The sequence below is a fragment of the Solea senegalensis genome, linkage group LG4, assembly GCF_019176455.1.
Source record: "Solea senegalensis isolate Sse05_10M linkage group LG4, IFAPA_SoseM_1, whole genome shotgun sequence".
Lineage (NCBI taxonomy): Eukaryota > Metazoa > Chordata > Actinopteri > Pleuronectiformes > Soleidae > Solea > Solea senegalensis.
Genome location: NC_058024.1, coordinates 6,513,715 through 6,533,877, shown reverse-complemented (window position 1 = coordinate 6,533,877; position 20,163 = coordinate 6,513,715). Strand labels below are relative to the sequence as shown.

General features: G+C 43.2%; 1 protein-coding gene across 4 annotated transcripts in view; it reads right to left on the bottom strand.

Annotated features, from left to right (window-relative positions):
* Window positions 1-20,163, bottom strand: part of srgap2 (SLIT-ROBO Rho GTPase activating protein 2) — a 65,231-nt gene that overhangs the window by 4,187 nt on the left and 40,881 nt on the right. For 2 of the 4 annotated variants that reach the window (XM_044024771.1, XM_044024770.1), the window contains exons 3-22: window positions 19,083-19,245; window positions 15,885-15,947; window positions 13,212-13,427; window positions 12,495-12,623; window positions 10,958-11,179; window positions 10,623-10,724; window positions 10,332-10,529; window positions 10,118-10,202; window positions 8,536-8,563; window positions 8,228-8,258; window positions 7,433-7,493; window positions 7,121-7,198; window positions 6,874-7,008; window positions 6,662-6,767; window positions 4,808-5,032; window positions 3,179-3,258; window positions 2,680-2,878; window positions 801-938; window positions 490-697; window positions 294-404 (exon numbers count right to left, since the gene is read on the bottom strand). In XM_044024771.1, coding sequence (XP_043880706.1) covers window positions 294-404; window positions 490-697; window positions 801-938; window positions 2,680-2,878; window positions 3,179-3,258; window positions 4,808-5,032; window positions 6,662-6,767; window positions 6,874-7,008; window positions 7,121-7,198; window positions 7,433-7,493; window positions 8,228-8,258; window positions 8,536-8,563; window positions 10,118-10,202; window positions 10,332-10,529; window positions 10,623-10,724; window positions 10,958-11,179; window positions 12,495-12,623; window positions 13,212-13,427; window positions 15,885-15,947; window positions 19,083-19,245 — 2,578 coding nt within the window. The remainder of the gene's footprint in view (window positions 1-293; window positions 405-489; window positions 698-800; window positions 939-2,679; window positions 2,879-3,178; window positions 3,259-4,807; window positions 5,033-6,661; window positions 6,768-6,873; window positions 7,009-7,120; window positions 7,199-7,432; window positions 7,494-8,227; window positions 8,259-8,535; window positions 8,564-10,117; window positions 10,203-10,331; window positions 10,530-10,622; window positions 10,725-10,957; window positions 11,180-12,494; window positions 12,624-13,211; window positions 13,428-15,884; window positions 15,948-19,082; window positions 19,246-20,163) is intronic. The other 2 variants (XM_044024773.1, XM_044024772.1) reach the window with 1 other exon arrangement.

Genomic DNA, 20,163 nt, shown 5'->3' with positions numbered 1-20,163 from the left:
AATGTTCAAAAACTTTCCTTAAAACGGCCCTGAAGAAAAAAATTCAATTTCACAAATGTTCAAGGATTTCAAGGACACATGGGAACCCTGAACAGAAATATGCCTGCCCTTGTCTGAAATGACCTTAAATTCCTGGGAAATACATCTCATTTTTGGGAAAAATGTTAATTCCTATTAGGTAACAAATGTGCAAATAACTGTGTAATGTCACCAAACTGTACAGCTTCATGGAAACCAAGCTAAAATAAAAACACCAGCATACACGAAGTTAGTAAGTGAACTGAGGGCAGTACCTGTGAGCCGTGCTCCACCTGGGCTATAACCTCCGGGTCCAGCGGTCTGTGGTTACTGAAGCTCTTGGAGCGCCCTGCTGTCGTTGTTTTCCTTAGCTGTGGACTCTCCACCTAAATATTCAATAACGGCAAAGATGAAATGCTTAGCAGTTCCACATTCCTTTCCTGCAGGTACAGTTAGAAGAAGTTACAGTACCTTGGTCTTCAGAGAGGAGTGGCGAGTGACCGAGTTGAGGATGCTGTGAGCGCTGACGGGTCGCTTGTCTCCGCTCTCTTTGATCAGAGCCCCCCCGACAGGAAGAGACGCTGTTCTCCCGCCTCCACTGGCTCCTGGACTGGTGCTGTCACTCTCTGAGCCCCGGAATGTTCTTCGGATGTTCGCAGACTCGGGACGTTTCCTCATCCTGAAGGAGATCAATATTTTACTTAGCTCTTACGATCATAAATCTGATGTTGTCTGATGTTTATTGTTTGGTAGTCCACATGTGAAGTGAAACTGGTACACACTTGTTCAGGTTGGCCAGGTAGATGTCAGCCACATGAGCTCCGGTGGGAGAGGGAGCACTGCCCCTAGTGGAGACCCTCTCCTCCAGCAGATCCCTGGAGTCCACATCAGGCTTGGGACTTCCCCGTCCCCCGTCAAACCTGAAATAATCAGTCTGTACTTAACACACCATTGCTAGTGAAGGCAAAATAAAGTATAGAAAACACATGTATACAACCTGTATTTGTACACCTGGCTATTATCACTTTTATTACCATATTTTGTCTTGTATAATAGATTTTATGTGGACCATCATTTGAGCCTCTTGCACTTGTCTGTTTTAACACACACACCATATTCCACTGTAAGTTAAACTTACTCATACTGTACATCAATAAACCACAAATAGAGTCTCTGTGTCGTGTGCACGTTGTCATTTCTCTCATCCACACCTTGTGTTTGCAGACTGTAGAGTTCAGTATAGTTACTGCATGCAAACACACTCCACTCAGCATGAATATAACAGCTGAAGATGACAAGGAAGTTCAACTTTTATGAATTTATCATGACAACTTGACTTCCTTAGCTACGGGAATTTCCAGTAAACTGCCACACAAGTGTTTGAGATCATTCCTCTTGATGATTTTTTTGTTCTTGCTGTTGTTATAAGAGGCTTTTGGCCAAGAATATTATTTTCCAAAACTGTGTTATGTTTTTTTTGTTGATGGTCTGCTGCCAAGAATCTCTGCCATCATTGCATTTACAGCACTGCAGTTTATAATATTATAATAATAAACTGCAGTGCTAGCGTTGGCTTTGATTCATCTGTGAAGGCCATCAGTCAAAGTATCTTCAAGAGCTAGACATGGAAGAAGTCCTGAAAAAGCGTCTTTAATGGCTGAAAATGCCTTAAAGGAATACTTTACCGATTAGCATTTAGCTTTGTATTACTAGAATAGGGGTAGTATTTTTGAAAAATTGTGCTTCCCAACCTCAGCTTCCCCTCAGTTGAGAAATTTCTTCATTCTTCTTTTTAATACGTGCCCACCAGTGACACTTGGTCCTAGGCTTGAAACTGCAACGCTAATTCCGCACTTTTTAGACCCACTCGTACGGGGACGGGACCTCATTCCCAGAATGTAAACAGTGTCCACCATCTTTGCTAACAGTTACGCTAACAGGACCAAGTGTCACCTGTGGGCACGTAACAAAGAAAAGAATGAAGATATTTCTCAACTCCGGGGAAACTGAGGTTGGGAAGCACAATATATCAAAAATACTCCTGTTCTAGTAATTCAAAGCTAAATGCAAATCAGTGAAGTATTTCTTTAAAAGGAACTCAAAAAAAGTCCAGTTGCTTACTACACACCTACAGTTTTGTACATATTACATATTTTTAAGACACTACCAATATTCTTTTGCTTTATCCTCACCCTCCCTTCTCCCTTTTTCCTCTACGGAGCTCCCCCTACAGGGACACCAGAGAATACTCCTGGTCAAGTATTGAACACCGTGGAGCCATGTCCATGCCAGACCGTGTCCGACTTACATGCTTCTGGGTTTTACAATTCTCGCCTTTAAAAAGCCAGTCCGATGTTAAATCGTGTGTGGCCCCTCGCTCTCTCAGACAATCGTTTCCTCTTCCTCTTTTCCTCCGACAACAGTTTTCTCTGCTTCTAAAATAACGCTATCGCTGCCTTGCCATGAAGCAATTTGTGTTTCTCCGTAGACCTCGTTTATGGCGACTCTGGGTCGGCGGCCTTTTTGTTGCAAGGCTGGTTTTCTGCTAACAGTAGAGGGAGTGGAGACAGCCCCCAAATCTCCCTGCAACGAGCCACAAAACCATCACAATGACTCTGAATTAAATGAATAATGTTCCCTACACATTAGAACAAATCTTACACGTCTTGCACCACAATATACTGGTGTGGCACCAGTCCATCCGCTCCATTGTGTCGTCCCTCCCACCAGTCATCAGAGGCTCGCTGATACAGCAGCAGAGAGGCTCCCTTCTTGAACGACAGCTCCCGACTAGTGCGTCCAGAGTAGTCGAAGCGAGCGATGGCTTCGATCGGGTCGGACTCTGAAATAGTCAAGGAACCTGAGATTCAGAGGATGGTGGACAGAGACAGGAGGTGACAGAGAGGCAGAAGGGTAGCAACAAACGTGACAGAGAGAGAGAGAGAGAAAAGGGAGGTGGAGGAGATGGGGAGCCAAATTAATGCATAGCAGGTTAGTGCTGCTGTTATCTGGTGAATAAGCAAAGGTAAAAAAAAAAAATGCTGAGCAGTGACAAAGCAGCACAATAACAAGGATATCGAGAGCAGGATGTGAGCTGGTTAAAGGTCAAAGCCAGAGTAACTGGTGAGGAAAGCATGGTGTGTGTGTGTGTGTCATTCACCATCTTCACTGTTGTGGATGACAGAGACAGCGTCAGGTGCAGGCTCCTCCACCAGGGGGGGCTCACAGTGGGGACTGTCACTGAAGTGGACACAGAGAGTAAATAATGTCATGAATATAGACCAAAGGTTATATCTCGATATTTGATAAACAGTATAGATTCAAGTCAAGCAATAACAAAAAAGACAGTTCTAAGTCAAAGCCACACGTGCCAAATGTCACACAGGCCCTTGTATTACAGACAGTTGCAAAAGAAATGTTTTTTGAGTATAATAAAATAAAGCATGTTAATGTCCTGTACAACAAAATCCACATCGCTGGAAAATGAATTATGTAAAAAAATATGTTCAGGTGTTCCTGAGACACAGCAGTGCAACAGGCCTCAAGCATCTCCCTCTGCAAAAATCCAGCTTGTTTCTCCTTATACAAAACAATATATTCTAAAAAGCATGACACTCAGTCAGTTTAGAGATATATACACTGAATGCAGAGAGCGAGCGCAGACTCGGAGCAGGGAATCGGACACTAAACACATTTTTCTGATCGTTCCACAGCGGTTATTGAGGCTTTTTCTTTTTTTACTAACCAGCTCCTCATCGTGACTGTGTGTGTCGCCATGTGTTCACTACATGCAGGACTTGAGTAGTGAGCAGAGGAGGGAGGGGTTGTGCTCTAGAGCTGCAACTAACGATTATTTTCATAATCGATTAATCTGCCGATTGTTTTCTCGATTAATCGCTTGGTCCATAAAATCAGTCTCAAAATCAGTAATCTTGTTTTAATCATGAAAAACGATCAATCGATTATCAAAATGGCAGTCGGTTCATTTAGTAATCGACTCATAATCGTAGTATCGAGTATGATATAACATAAACAATATCGATACAACAATATTGTCTCATTCTGTATCCTGCATGAAAATATATTGATATTTCTAAGACACAATATGTCGCCCAGCCTTCAGTTAACTTCTGCTTCAAAATGTGAAATGCATGATCTGAGTAGTAGAAGCATGACCCGCCATAAAGCAAGGCCCTTGCCTAAAGCACATATAAAAGGCTTATTCTGCAGCGACAACAACCAACTTTTACTTTGATTTTAAAGCAATTATACTCTTAAAACAAACACATAGCAAACCCACCTAAGTGTCCCACACTGGGTGCAACAAAGCCCGGCCATGCCAGTGTGACAACACTTTCCATCTACGCTCTCTTCAGCCGAAACTGACCTCGTCCTTTCATTCGACTTCCAGCCTAAACAGCTGCTGTGACTGGCAGTAATCACAATAACACTTGCCAAGACTTGTTATTACAGTAAAATTGAAATGTGGCCTTCATGTGCTTTGTGTGTGTTTGTGTGCGTGTGTGTGCGCATTCTGTGGTTCCCCCGGGCTGACGTGGTCAGGAGGTACGTTAATCTTCTGTGTGATGGGAGGGTAAGCTGATCCTTGTGGCCTCCTGACCCCGAGCAGACAAGTTGAGCCCCCATCACTCTACAACAACCCCGAATCAACCACCTGCCCCCCTCCCCACCTCTATACAACCTTTGTAGTCCATGCCCTACATCCCGTATCACTCCTCAAACCCCCCCTCTCATGCAGCACATACACCTTCTCTTCCCCAGCGCTCACCAGAAATCATCTCCGTGTCCAGGGGAGGTATAGATGGGGCCCTGCAGGTCGTTCCGTCCGGGGAAGATGGTGTCATGGTGGATGATGATAGTCTTAATCAGCTCGTTGACGTGAGCCTGGCAAGAGACCTGGTCGTGGCCCTCTGGGACAGACATCAGAGTGGGACCAAAACAGATGGCCAGGTTGTAGGGGTCCATCATGTTGTCCTCGCTGTACTGAGACAGACTGAGAGGGAGGGAGGAGGGAGAGCACAGCCGTTTAGAGGACATTATCTCATCCTGTTTTCCGAAATACAAAGTGACTGTGCAAACAAACAAACACACCATGAGATGTAATATGCGGCCTACATTACTCCCAGGGTCCCTTACCGAGGCTCCTCACATTTCAGGTCTCCTACATTCTCTTTGGTCTTTCACTTCCTTCTCTGAAACATCATATGGACAATATGGTGTGTGTGTGTATAAATTCCTGTATTTGTTGCCTCTTAAGGACCTTTTATGGCATAAACACTGACCTTGCCAGGACCAGAGGTCCTCATGAAGACTAAAACCCGGTCCTATCAAGGCAGAACCTCATTTTTGAGGAACTGGTTTAGGTTTAGGGCTCAGATTTGAATTGTGTTTAGGTTCAGTTTGGGGTTAGGCATGATCTGGTTATGGTTTAAGTGTGAGAGAGAGATACGGAGAATGGAATTAAATGCAGAGCAAGAATAGATGTGCAAGGAAATGAACTCAATGTGTATTGCGTTTTAACAAAAACCAAAACTGCACTAAAACACACATTTGGGGAAAAACAGGCTGTTGACAGCCTTCCATTTCAATTAAGTGTGACATAGGTCCTCCTCATGTGCGTCACTATTTGGACTCCCTGGTCCTCATGGTTGGACAAAAACGTCTTTCTCTCAGTGCCAACTCTTTTTGTGGAGTTTGTCCATGTCTTGTTAAAGAGCTCGGGTTTGTGGTTAAAGTGAAGACCACTGGGACCCTGTTTGTGGTGCTGGACAGTGCAAATAAACTTGAATTTATGTGGGAAATTAAACTGGTTCTCAAGGACGAACGCTTCCTGTTCAGTGTCATAGCGGTAAAATGTCCTTTGGACTTTGGACTTAGGGTGATTATTAGGGTGATTTTCCACAAAGATTGATTTGGTCTGAGGAGGCCGGAGATAGATCTTCTGGCCTCATTGTAGTGATTATTAAATCTATATATGTGTTCTTGTATTTGTGTCCGCTTTCAGATTGTTTGGCATAAACACTGTCCTTGTCAGAACCAGTAGTGGCCAAAACCTGGTTATGGTTAAGGTTAGGGATAAGGCTTTTTCAGGCTGTGCTATTGTGTGTGTAATGGGGACGGGGTTAAACTCCAATGCCTTTGTAAATCAGTTTCAAATGGATTCATAAAAAAATACCATGTTTGTTTATTTTTGGACACTAGGTCATGGTTTGGTAATCCATTTCATTCTGCTCTGCTTCATTTGATACAATAATAATAAGTGGTGCATTGTTTTGTATTGTAAGTGATAATAGGTTGTGATTAAGTGCAGACTAATGTATACTGAAGGCAGATTGTGTAAGTGCTAACCTGACCCTAGAGACTGATGTTTAACTTGCTATTTGTCGCTCTCTGTACGAGACGTGAAGGCAATAATTCTGTTATTATCCTGCAATTATCTACTTCATTTCCCGAGATTGTCACAGTTCTGCTGGTTTAATTGTTTCTAACAACACACGGTGGCTTTTGTTGTCCAGCTGCTACTGTGTTATTGTCCATCTTTCCTATGTTAACATTATCATCTCATCAATTCTCCAGGTGAATGTGTGTGTGTGTGTGTGTGTGTGTGCCACCTGCTACTCACTGGTGGAGAAAGGCAAACAGGTATCTCATGATGATGAGTGTTTTGCTCGGCAGAGATTGCAGAACTTTCTTTATGTGCACCGCCCGCTCCTGGAGGCTCTCCATTGCTGAAAAATGACACCATGACGATTCATTTTCAACCAACAAACAAACAAATGCACACCAAACAACAACAACAACAACAACAACAACAACAACAGCAAAAAAACTCACAGACACAGGAAATGAGGTCATGAAAGACTTCTTTTGGGAAGAGGGCGTGGTCCAGCCCTCTAAAGTAGAGCTTCAGGACACCGGCAATGGAGTCCATGTCGTGGTCGTTCTCGTCCCCTGCCAGCGGGTCCTCACCTGCAAGAGAGAGGGAGAGAGAGAGAGGGGGAGAGAGAGAGCATGATAACTAAGCACAGCCTCAACTCTTTATCTTTAAAATCATGCTTGTGTTTCCTGTTTGATCAAATACCTCTCTCAAATGCATTCTTGATGTCATTGACTTCCACCTGAGAGCCCGACACTCTGAAGATGCCCTCATGCTGCAGACCTACACACACACACATCAACAAAGGACCCGTCATGATTCATTATTTATTATTTATCGGCGATTTCCTCATTGCTGTTGTGTAAAGCCGAGAAGTTCCGTAAAAAAAAAAAAAAAAAATCCCCCAGTTTATTTTTCTAATCCAGAACCAATCACACTTGTCATAACACGGCAACCAATCGGCACACGGGAGGAGCCAGTGCTAAACCTATCACTTCACTGGAGAATTTCACTCACCATGGCGACTGATGAAGCGGATGCAACTCTCCACCATCAGAGGGATGGTCTCACCTGTGTCCTGAAACGAGGGGAGAGGAACTGTTAGATGGTGCTGGTGGTGAGGGGAGAGGAACACGGCACGTGTCTTGTCAGGAGGATTTACACACATGGCTGTGCATGCACACGCATCGACGCACTCATTTTGGAGAACGGGTATCAGACATGGGGGAGAGAGGGAGAGCGAGAGAGAGGGTGGGCACAGTACCCAGCTGTTGCTAGGAGACAGCTCTTTTCCCTTTTTCCTTTGTTTGCAGTTTCCATAAATCCCTCGGAGGTGAGGCCGTGGAATGTACGTTAGAGACTCTGCGTGGATATTTGACGTCAACTGTGCTTTCTCACGCCGCACGTTAAAACTTATATTATGTGTTGAAAATGAACAGTTTATTTCTCCGTGAAGCGAGAGACGAAAAGAATACAAAGCACCCACAAGAGGGAGCCACAAACACCGAGACACTGCAGCCGAGCATCTTCTTTCAATCACTTGTTATTTTCAGTTTGCATGACAGTACGGCACAGACAGTACTTTGAAGTACACGGAGCGTTGGGTTAAATCAATCTGTGGAATGGTGTGACGATCGTGACCAAACTGCTGCTTAGCCTCTAGATAACCCATGCATCCTGTGGGCGGGGGGATAGTGTGTGAAAACATGTGGCTCGAGTTAAAAACAAAACCGCTCCAGCTCGCAGCTCTTCTCAGCTTCAACTGAGAGGCTCGCACTGCCACTCAGAAACAAAGTCATGACAGATAATTACCTGCTTCCGTAAGGCTGAGTTTCTCCGTCCACTGCACGGGAGGAGAAAGGAGAGGGAGGGAGAGAGAGAGAGAGAGAGGAACAGCACCCTGTCATTATGTCTCCAGAGAAAGTCTATTTATGCTCACAAATCTGGTAACGCTCCATTTGTACTCTCGGTGACATGTGCACATGTTTTGAGAACATCTATAAACATTGAGAGGGAAAATAATAACCCTCGTTGCCAAGAAATCAAAGTTAGATGCTGCGATGGTATATGCAAGTGTTGTGTGTGCATGTGTGTGCATTTCCTCCCTTCGCCACACCTACCTGGCAAGGCAACAGTCACTCTTCTGACCTAAAAGAGGGAGAAACAGGAAGAGGGGGAGAGGGAGGGGAGGGAGGGAACAGGGGTATGACAGGAAATAACGGAGTAAGACATGAGGCAGTTGTAGTAAAAACACAAGGAAATGACTTCAGACGGAGCAAACTTCCCACTGACGCTGTACCGCGTACAGCGTAGGAAGGGCTTTTCCTGCAAGCTTGTGGAAACCGAACTCCCTCAGCACACACGTACACGCACAGCTGCATCCACACATGGCCACTGTCACCGTGACCTAGCCCTCCTTACACACGGCTCGTCCTCATTAGATTTATTGGACTCATTCTGCTTCACTGCTTGAGTTTTGATGTGTCCTGATATTCCCTGACCTGCCTCTGGGCACTAGACCTTTGCTAAATCCATCTCCCTCCTGCTGTGGAGCTCCCTCCCTCTCTCTCACACATGTGAACTTCATTTCAGAAAAGTTGGACTTCCTATGGGAATGTATGGAAAAGTTTGATCACTTTAAATGATATGATAAAAAAAACATGATGCAGATTAAATTGTGAGTAGATCTTTATCAGTGCTTAATTCTGCATGTTTTGATATCTAGGGAAAAAAATTTGGGCGCTTCTGCATTTTTGTGGCATTTTTCACGCATGTGTTTCCACAATATTTACACATTTACACATTTGCTGTAGCTGTGAAATGCCTCGATGTAATGCAATGATATATAAATATGACACTTGACCCTACGTTGTTCCTGATGGCTGTGCTATATAATCATTTGAAAAGTGCTATATAAATACAGACCACTTACCATTAACAGTTAGCTGAGCATGTGACGTGGTCTTCAAAATACTTTACAACTGATGTTGTACAAATTCTTATATGGTTACAGAGAACTGTTGATCAGGAGGCAGATGAAACAGCATCATCACAATATCAATCAAATCTATATTTCTGTCAAGCTCAAAGGCAAGGCTGGGTGATATGGCTTATAAATGATATCTTGACATTCTTTAGGTTATATCCCGATATTTCTCGTATATCGGGATATAAAGCTGCACACAGGTTGTTTCTCAGTGCTAATGAAAAGTTCCGTCAAAGGAGAGTGACAACACACTGGATATTAAACACTCAAATGAAATAGCTACTGTTTATGATTTATGATCTGTATTACATGCCTGAAACCAGCTCCCTCACACACACATTTCAGCTCCTTATCAGAAGTGATCTGCGTCACAACTTACCCGCCTAAAAGATTTAGTACATGACATGACCATTCAGGTCCACTGGGCATGTGTGTGCAGGTGTTAACAGGAAACTGATTGTTTGCTTAGTTTCCTTTGAGTGTTACAGGCAGGAAACAGCGACGGTGAAAAGAAAGGGGCGGGATTTCTGTTATGAGAGTGTCATCGATCAGGTGTGAATGAAGGTAACTGTGTTATTATTGTCAAAAGTTTTCAAACTAAGCTGTTTTTTTTAAACCTTTCTGTTTAGGGGGCTGTATAATGCTGAAACAGTACATTTTTAAACCAAAACAGTGATATGGATGAAGGGACGACGTCTAAAATGAGGGACACTCACTCTCTCCCAGGGTCTTCTGAATGAGGTCATGCTTGGCCTCAAGTTTGGTGATCAGGTTCCTGCCTTCCAGAAACTCTTTCAGTTTCTACGACACACACACAAAGACACCGGGGTCAACAACATATGCTGATGATGCTCATCAACGCAGTGAGGCTTCGTCAATTTGAAGAGAGGCTATAATCTGCTATAATCTATGCACATAATCTGCACTGACCGTGAAGTAGAACTGCTCCGTCTCCTGCTGATTGGCCCTGCGCTTGGCCAGGCTGGGTTTGCTTAGATAGGATTCACTGAACGTTGACTTGACAGATTCCATGCTGTTGCTGTGGTGGAAGCACTCGGAGACATCGTAGTCCTCTACTGTCACCATGTCTTGGATGGTGGACAGCGTGGCCTCCATGGTTTTCTTCACCTGCAGTGTAAAATAAAACGAGAGAAGCTGTGGGTAAAGGACACACGACAGTCACATGGAGTCAAGGGAGAGGATGCAGAAAAGATGTGTGACCTCTTCGTTCTCGATCTTGAGTGTTGACAGACGGGACTGCAGCTGCTGACACCTCTGGAGAAGGTCGCCTTCCAGTGGCTGCTGTGCACACATCACTCCCATCTACAAACATGACGAAAAAACACATTATAACACGGATGTTTGCACTCATTCACTCGTGCTTTTTCATGCACTGGTAAAAATTGAGCAACAGTTGTAGCTGGTGGCTAGTTGTTAGCATGTTGTGCACCATTCCAAGTCTTCCTAGTAACCACAAACTTTAAAATATTAAATTCTTTGAGCTTTGTCATTTCATCATTTAAAAATACCGACAAGGCTAAACATCAGCACTGTACCATGTCTCCCATGTGGGACTGGAAATCGAACCGAGCTGGGGGACAGAAGACGTTGTTGTAGGTTTCCATAAGTTTCTGTTTGTCTCCATTGGGCTCCAGACTCTCTGCAGCCCCGTCCAAAGTCTCCAGGCCGGTGTGTTTGGACGCCTCTACGTTCTGCTCTGCAGATAAGTACGTCCTTAGGGCTCGATGCAGGCTGGCGTGGTAGCCCAGGTCACAGCACTGGCACATGAACGCACACACACACACACACACATATATATGAATACATGGCAAGACACATTCAAAAGGAATGAGAGAACTTAATGACTCACTGACTCCCAACCAGTGACAATTGCTCATTACGCCAGGTTGAGCTGTACATTCAGTGCTATAGTAATCACTTTAATAACTGTAAAAAATGACACACTACAGGTTTCATCAACATCTACACAACAATGTTTGAGGTGACACGTCTGTCTCGTGGAGCCTGTCCTCCAACTCAAACCTCAAACAACCATCTTGGTCGCTTGCAGCAGTGGCAGCAGATTGTTATTTTTACATTTTTTAAATAGTTGCCTCGAGCAGTCGCCTAAATAACAGCAATCTGGTGCCTTGGGTGTGTCGTCATCAAAGAGATGCGATAAGACATTGATATCACACAGCACGCTCATTTTATCGAATGCCGTGGCCAAAGTAAGTCGGTGTTTTTATGTGTTCTTCTGTGAACCCTAACCCTAACCTCACTAACACTTGCAAAAAAATAAATAAATAAATAAATTGTGTATTTAGTTAGTGGGAGAAACATTGCCAAGTAACCCATCACAATTCATTTCTTCGTTCACCAGGAGCAACAGGGTGAAAACGCCAATGTTAACTCTCATTTTGCTTCCACTCCATTCACTTTGTTATCTTCTGAAGATGTACATTGATCAATCCATCTTCTACCGCTTTATCCTCCACATGAGGGTCACGGGGGTGCCGACATAGTGCAAAAGGCGGGGTACACCCTGGACAGATCGTCAGTCCATAACAGGGTCACATTCTATTTTTAACTTTTTATAGTCTTAGTGTTAATGTCTTTATATATTCAGGAAATGCATGTTTATTATGTATTATCTTTATCTTTACTGTCTTTGCTGCTGCGACGATGTAAATATCCCCACTGCGGGACTAATAAAGGACTCTCTTATCTTCTAAAGATATTACCATGCTAATTAGCTAGCCTTGACAGTACCAGCCTGTTGAGCCTTTCACAGGATGTTTCTCATATACCGTTCAACAGTCATTGTAGAGTCCCAGTCTGTTTTTGTTTTTTCTAATTTAAACAAAAACAGCTAAAGCTCTTGGCAAGAAACCATCACCCAAATCTGTTAAAATATGGGTGGTGTACGTAAAACACTGTAAAACATTTTGCGTGTATAACAGAGAGATCGAACACACGAGTATCTGATCTGATATCCTCCACAAGCTCAAACTCAGGGACACACGCACAAAACACACCGTGTCTGCAAATGTTAGCTCCTACCACAGAGAAACAAAGTGTGGTTATACTCACATCAATGATGTCGGCGAGGTCATGGATGTAATATTTGAATACGCAGCTGTTAGTGGCCTCCAAAGCAAGCAGGTACTCATTCCTGGCCTTTATGGCCTTTAGCCTGTTCTCCGTGTACTTGGCTTGTCTCTGACAAAGAGAGAGAGAGAGGGAGAAAGAAGACGTGGATTGAAAAGGAGCGAGGTTCAGAAAACAGTCAAGAATAAATGAAGCAAGGTAATGGCAGGTAGAGAGAGAGGAGAGGAGAGGAGAGGAAGGGATAATCGGTGTTAAATGTGAAATGCCGCTGTACTGATTATGGATAATAAACCATGTGGAACCATGTAGCTGTGACCGGCTCCAGCTGCAGTGGACAAGGTTATTCATTAAATCATTCATGAGAGCCACGCATAAGTCATTGTGGAGCGCTCACAAACAGTCTCGCTCCAAAAAAGATGGGGGAATAGCTAAGGTAGACATGAATATGAAATAAAAGTTGAATAAAAACAGGTAAGAAAACGCAACAAAAAGCAAAACTTATGGTGCTTTTCCATTATACAGTATAGCACTACTCGGCTCTCCTCTACTCTGCTTTTTGTGCTTCTCCATATAGGGATAGTACCTGGTGTTCTTTTTAGTACCGCAGTACTGCAATGCAACATTACAAATAGCAAGTGTCATAACAAAAACAAGAAGCAGCAGCTTGTCTGTTGTTTCCCTTCCCCAGGCACTGCTCACCTTCTCCTTCATCTTCTCGATTTTTTTGACACTGGAGCGTCGAACAGGCTTTTCGTCAGCCTTGATGTTGGCCAGGGTGTCAGGGGAGCGCGGTGTCTGGCGGTCGTCCTGGCGGCCGGAGCGTCCCATCTGCTTCTCCTCTTGCTTCTCGGCATCCTTCAGCTTGGACTCTGCATTGATGCTGTCCGTGTTGTAGATGTGGTACGTCTTCATCACCTGGGAACCAGATTACGTCTTCGGATGAGGTATGCGTGCACAAGCATAACAAAGCGTGGAATAGCGCCAGTTGACGTCACAAGGAGATGGAGACGCAGAGAGACGTTTTGGACAGCACTGGCAACATTTCAGTCAATGAGTCACACACGCAAAACCTTCTCAACTGGTGGTATGACTTAAACATGAGCACTTGAAACAAGTGTGTGTGCAGTGTCCGCCTTATTGTGACGACCGCCACCAGAGCCATCATTACATTACTCCGAACACAACAGTCAGAAACTCTATGAGTATGTATGCGAGAATGTGGACGTCACTCAAACCAGATCTATTTCTATCTCTTCCTACACACTATAATTACAGCCCGAGACCTGTTTTTATGGGCTTGCAGGGCTGAGGCTATAGGGTAGCTTGCGGCTCACAGCCATGATGTAGTAGGAAACTTCACACAACACACACACACACACACGCGTGCCCTCACACACTCACACACTCGCACACACACCACAGTACAGCCCCCATCCTGCTCCAATCTGTGGGTGCACACATACACAATGAAACACAGACCAAGACAGCGCCGTAAGTGTCTTGGTTCTTTTGGCAGTGCCACAGCATGGACATGTGTAACCAGATGGTAGGTTGCCCCAGACAGTGTGAGAAAACCAAAACAGAGCGGCAACATTTACATCAGATTGTCCAATTAGTCTCAATGTGCACGGCGACGTTCCTTTACTGAAACACAAGTGTTAAAAATTGAAGTGCACAGGATATATATTTTAAGGTGGCTTAAAACAATACTTCTATCTATGCTAGTGGCTCTGTGAAGCTGTACTTAACGCTGTGTCCAATTTGTAGTGAAATTTCCAACTTCACTGTATTGTTTTTTCCCCCCCCACCACTAGCTAACACCATACAAAGTTGCTACTTTTACTGTTAATAGCACTTTTTTAGCCGCAGATATGTTGCTACACAAAATGTAGAGCGGTGTCGTCGACTGGTATTGCTAACGAAGGCTAACGATGGCTAGCTTGAGATACGTTTGCGTTTTCTACTTCTCAACTGGAACCATTATTCGAGTTCTGAAGTAAATGGGACGCTTCGTAAGCAGTGGCGCTTTAAATAGCAATGACAGTGACCATGCTAACGCTCTCACAATGACAATGCTAGCATACTGATGTAAAGAGGATGTTGTTTTTACTGGAATTTAAAGGTACAGTGTGTGGACGTGTGTTACTGGTGAACATCACCTGACCTGACGTCTCCCTTCCAAGTGTGTTGGAGAACCTGTAGCCTTGTAGTCATTTATTCAAAAGATATTGCATTTGTCCTTTGTGGGCTATTGTAAAAACATGGGGGTCCAAAATGGCATCTTTTGTAGAGCTGACCTGCCTCCTGATATAAATTTAAAATGCTCATTCTGAGATAATAGAAACCAACAGACACTTGCACTTAAAAAGTAGTGTACACATTTTTTTTATCTTAAATTTCTGCTTAATGAAAATAATTTCACCTCATTTTCACCCACTGGACCTTTAAAAAACAGCCGTGGTGATTACAGTGTCATTTGATTTTCAGATAATTGACCAGACTAAAACGTATAAAAACAAGCTGTATAAAAGCTTAAAACTTAAAATAATTACAGCTTAAATTACTTGCCGAATTCAAAGAATTTCCAAAAATGGAAACTTTCCACAGGAATCAACAGGAATAAACTGTAAATCTTCAAAATTGAAGGTTGGGAACATAAATACCATTGGGAAATAATATACTGTAATACAATCTTGATGATGTATATGCAGTAAAACAATCCATGTATTTCCTCCATCACATGCATAGAAACATCTATGACAATGTATTACACTGGTTAACTAGCTGAGGTGATAAACCACATATGCTATGCTAGAAGAACTAGAAGGTTTTGTGTTGCCATACCAAAATGTATACAGCAGATGTAAAATATTTTGAATGCCACATACACCATCCAATGTGTGGAGGCTTTTCACACCAGCTAATGTTGATGGAAAGTTTTTTTTTTGTTTATGCATAAATACACGAAGAATGCCACAAAAATGCAGCAGCATGTTGCCAAGTGCCAAGATGTTTTCCCAGCGTTCAAAATATGCAGAGTTAAGCATTCATAAAGTTCTAGTTCTCACGAAATAATCTGCATCATGTTCTTTTATATTTCATGTCAAAATGTTTATATTTGTTTATTACATTTCCAGTTGATTCTCATTCACTTCCATAAATTCCCTTAATACTCACGGAAAGTTTGTAACTTGGAATATTCCAGAACTAGAGTTCCCATGAGAAATTGACTGGGAATTTTCCTCCCCTTTGCAACACTATATCCATATCATGTTTGTGTTATCTTCAGGCTTTTTTTGTTTGATCACAGCAATCACAACACACAATGATGGCCTCACATATTGTGAGTGTGATGGGAAAGGTGTCTCTTACCGTGTAAAGCTCGTTGAGAACTTTCATCAGGTCCTCCTGCAGCTGTACGCCAACCTCTTTGCTCTAGAGAGAGAGCGAGAGAGAGATAAAGAGAAAAGACATTAATGTGAAGGAAGAGCTCCAAAGCCTCAGTACTCAGTGTCATCACTCGCAGCTTCAACCTGCTTTTCATCATCTGGCTCTTCATCTCTCTTATCTCAGTTAATGGTGTATATATATACTCAGCTATGTGGTCAACCTAGAAACACATCATCAGTCACGACCAGAGAATCCGGCTGAACAGGATTGGATGAGTTTCTAGTTCAGATGAACACTCAAGGAATAAGTAGACTTGATAGATGTGGAGTTAGAAGAGGAAGCTACAGATATTGATCGCTGCATGATGGAGGGGTGAGTGGGGGGGGGCGAGACCAGAGGAGGCAAGAGGGAGGAAGAGGCAAAGATAGGTCAAAGTTACACAAGATGAAAAAGATACAAAGCGGAGGCAGACGGGGAGTTAAAGCGGAACTCTGCAGGATTTTTAAGGAGCTTTAGAGTCATTGTGACGGTTAAATTGTTTACTTTGAGGGAGATTGGGGGCTCCTCCGACTGTCTGTTAGCAGAAAACCAGCCTCATAAGATCAGACCCAGTGTCCTCACAATCAGGAGGACAAATTCAAGGACTTTTCAAAAACTTTCCACGACCAATTCCCTCAAGTCCGGGGCTGACACAGCTTAAGATGGGAGAGCATCTTGTAAGCGCATGCAGCACACGCTGCATCTGGCCAATTGCCTGTCCTTGGGATCTTGGGCAAGCCAGTCTTTGATTTGCATTTCTCAGGCATAACATAATTTGCTCTAAAAAAAAGTATTGGAAAAGAGTGGAATATGTCAGAGGTGTTTATTAATTTGGATTTAATTAACACATTCAACTGAGAGAAAAGAATAATCATGGAAATGCAATCCACTGCAAACCATTGCTTGAGAATAAAAAAAAAACCCTGCCTTGTCAGGGTTTATCCACCCTTCACTAACTGATTCATGAGCTTCATGTGGATTTCAAAGTGGACAAAGACCAGTTTGACCTACTTATTTGGGCCAAGTATCAAACAAAAAGCACTGGAAGCACTTGCTGCATCCCAAAAAAAACTTCTGACCTTTTCATGCACGTTGCAACCGCACTGTTCTCATTTGTCTGCTGCATGGAAGGAAAATGAAGGAGGAGAGACAGAAAAAGCAAGAGTCAACAAATGCGGAGAGTAAGAACAAGAGAGAGAGAGAGCGAGAGAGAGAGAGAAAAGGTTCTGCCAGCACATGTTGTGAGCATCTGTTTTCTCTGGAGAAGGGCACAGCCGAGGTGTGGATTACAGCAGGGTGTCAGGGGTGAATTGGTGGGAAAAAAAAGAAGGATAAAAGGATAAGAAAAAAGTTGGAGGGGGGCTTATGGAGAGAAGGAAACAGAAATCATTATGATGACTTTATGTGTGAGAATTACCGAGAACACGAGGGAGGAGGACGTGACATGAGGGAGGAGATTTAGGGCACTGCAGCAGATGAAAGCGAGCTTTAGCACCTTTACTCTTTAAAGTGCTTCAGGAAACTCATATCAAGTGACAACCTGCCGACATACAGGCAACCAAAAAGCAATCAGCCGTGGCCGAGTCCTCCTATCTATCAACTGTGGATCTCGACCTCTGGACTTTCCATTTTGCCTCTGGTCGTCTAGTCTGAAAAACCAAACACGGGCCCAGCTTGAGATCATTTACTCATTAACACGGTCGGATTCTTCAGGGATTTCTCTCTGGAAGTGACAAAAATCATACACACACTGCACCAGCAGTATCAGAACATTATTTTTAAAGAAAATCCCAAATGAACGTGGTAAAAACAGGCGATTGTTTTTATCACTGGTGCATGAAATGTGACATCACAATGAATAAAACGGGAAGAAGAAGAAGAAGAAGAAGAAGAAGAAAAACAACAACAACAACACAAAATTGATCTCAGTGACATTTAGTTCAGTCAGTGAATGATTTTAAGTAAATACTGTAAGTTAAAAGTAGGGTTTGCTAAACACTAGAGCTGCAACTAACGATTATTTACATAATCGACTAATCTGTCGATTATTTCCTCGATTAATCTTGTACTTGTTTGGTCTGTAAAATGTCAGAAAATGTTGATCAGTGTCTTCCAAACCTGGAAATGATGACGTCTTGAATGTCTTGTTTTGTGAATAAACCAAACAAGGATAACATTTTTGTTATATGGAGCGAAGAACTAAGAAAATACTCACATTTAAGAAGACGTAAAATCAGAGAGCTGGCTTCAGCTTTAATTATTGAAATAAACACTAACACCGATTAATCAATTATCAAAATAGATGCTGATTAATTTAGTAATCGATTAATAGTTGATTCATCGTTACAGCCCTACTACAAACAGTCACGGTTAACATACAAATAAATAAATCAATCAATCAATCAAATCTATACATGTTGGGAAAACAACTTGTGCATTATTGGTATCATGTGGTAATGTTCCAGCTATCAATAAAAATTGAACTGAAAGTCAACTGTACTAGTGTAGGTTACATGTCAAGAGCTTTCATTGACATTTTACGGACCAAGCGATTTCTCAATTCATCGTGGAAAATAATCGACAGATTAACAGATTAACAGATTAACAGAAAAAGCACTTCTACATATTTTCTCCTAACATTTTCAGCGAGTTCAACTGGTTTCAGACTTGTTCAGACTTTCAGACTTGTGCTTTTCCTTTCATTTGTCAAGTATTGATAAACCAGAACTCAGTCCCTGCCTATCTTTCTGGTCCAGTTCTCTAAATTCTTTCATTTTCTTGCTCTTCAAACACATTCCCTTGTGTCTCATCCCTGTTTTCCTCTCAGTAAAGCAGGACTGAGGCTACTGTGTGAGCAGATGGCATCGACTCTCCTGGCCTGAGGTTCAGCTGACTTGCCGTCGGTCGATAAATCACCCGGGACAGAAAACAGATGCCGCAATAAAGAATGGACAGGATAAAAAACATGACATGGATCATAGTATATTATAGTGCATCACAGACTGTCGCTGCTGCTGCGCTGTTTTGTTCGAGGAGGAGCATCTACGACCAAGTACTCGGTAAGAATCCAAACACTGTAGGAACAACCACTCTCGCACTGGAGTCCTGCCGCGTGTCAGTGTGTTTCGGGCGTGCACTTGCCTTCTTGAAGAGGCGTCCCGAGTCCTCGCTGATCTGTGCAAAGCGGGGAATGATGTTGTTGAGGTAGAGGTCGGACAGAGTGGCACGGTCGCGGCTCTCCCTCTTCACCTGGAGCAGCAACAGGTTCCAGCAGTTCACCGGGGACAGAATGCTCTGCTCCTTCCTACAAACACACACACACACACACACACAGAGACAAAGAGTCTGTGAATTTCTCTTTTCATGGTGCTGATTGATGCATGCACACACACACACACACACACACACGTAAAATGTTGAAATGTGGAGACAAGCATGCTGTAAAATAAAAATGCACTGTTAATTATAGTTTGTTCTTAAAGATCAGACAAGTCTTTGGTGAAACAGACAGGGAGGAGTGAGCAGACAGATTTATGCCTCAAAACTGCCATCTTCTCGCTAACACACACACACACACACGCATGCATTCCCGAGCCCCTTACCCTCACTTTAACCATCACAACTAAATGTCTAAACCCAACCCTAACCCTAAAACCAGACCGTAACCCCCAAACAGGCTCTTTTAAGGGGTGACCGAATGTGAGGACCACCCAAAATGTCGTCCCTTTTCCCCAAAATGTCCTCACTCCTTAAGTTTCTTTGGTCCTCACAAAGATCCTCATACAAGAACACACACACAGGCCAGCTTAAGCAGGGGATTCAGCCAGGGTACAAAACCCAGCAGGAGGAGTGAAGACTCACAAGTACAGCTGTCACAGAAAATGACTGGGGGGCGGGAAATAAAGGCTAGAGAGAGAGAGAGAACATAAAACGTCTAATTTTTAATGATTTAATTGTTCCACGGTGCTTAAAAGCAGAACGATGGAGGGTTTTTAACCCTGATTTAACAGCTTCAGAGTCGCTGTGATGGTTAAATGGCTTGTTGGGGGGAGATTGGGGGGCTGTCTGTTTGTGGCAAACCAGCCTTGCAAGATCAGAGCCACCAATACGAGGTGTTCTCAGGATCAGGATGTGTCCAGAAGCCAGGAACAGGGGCCACACACACGCGTGAACATAGAAACGTCTTTTTATCGAATGGTGAGAATCGGAAAAACAAGCCAAA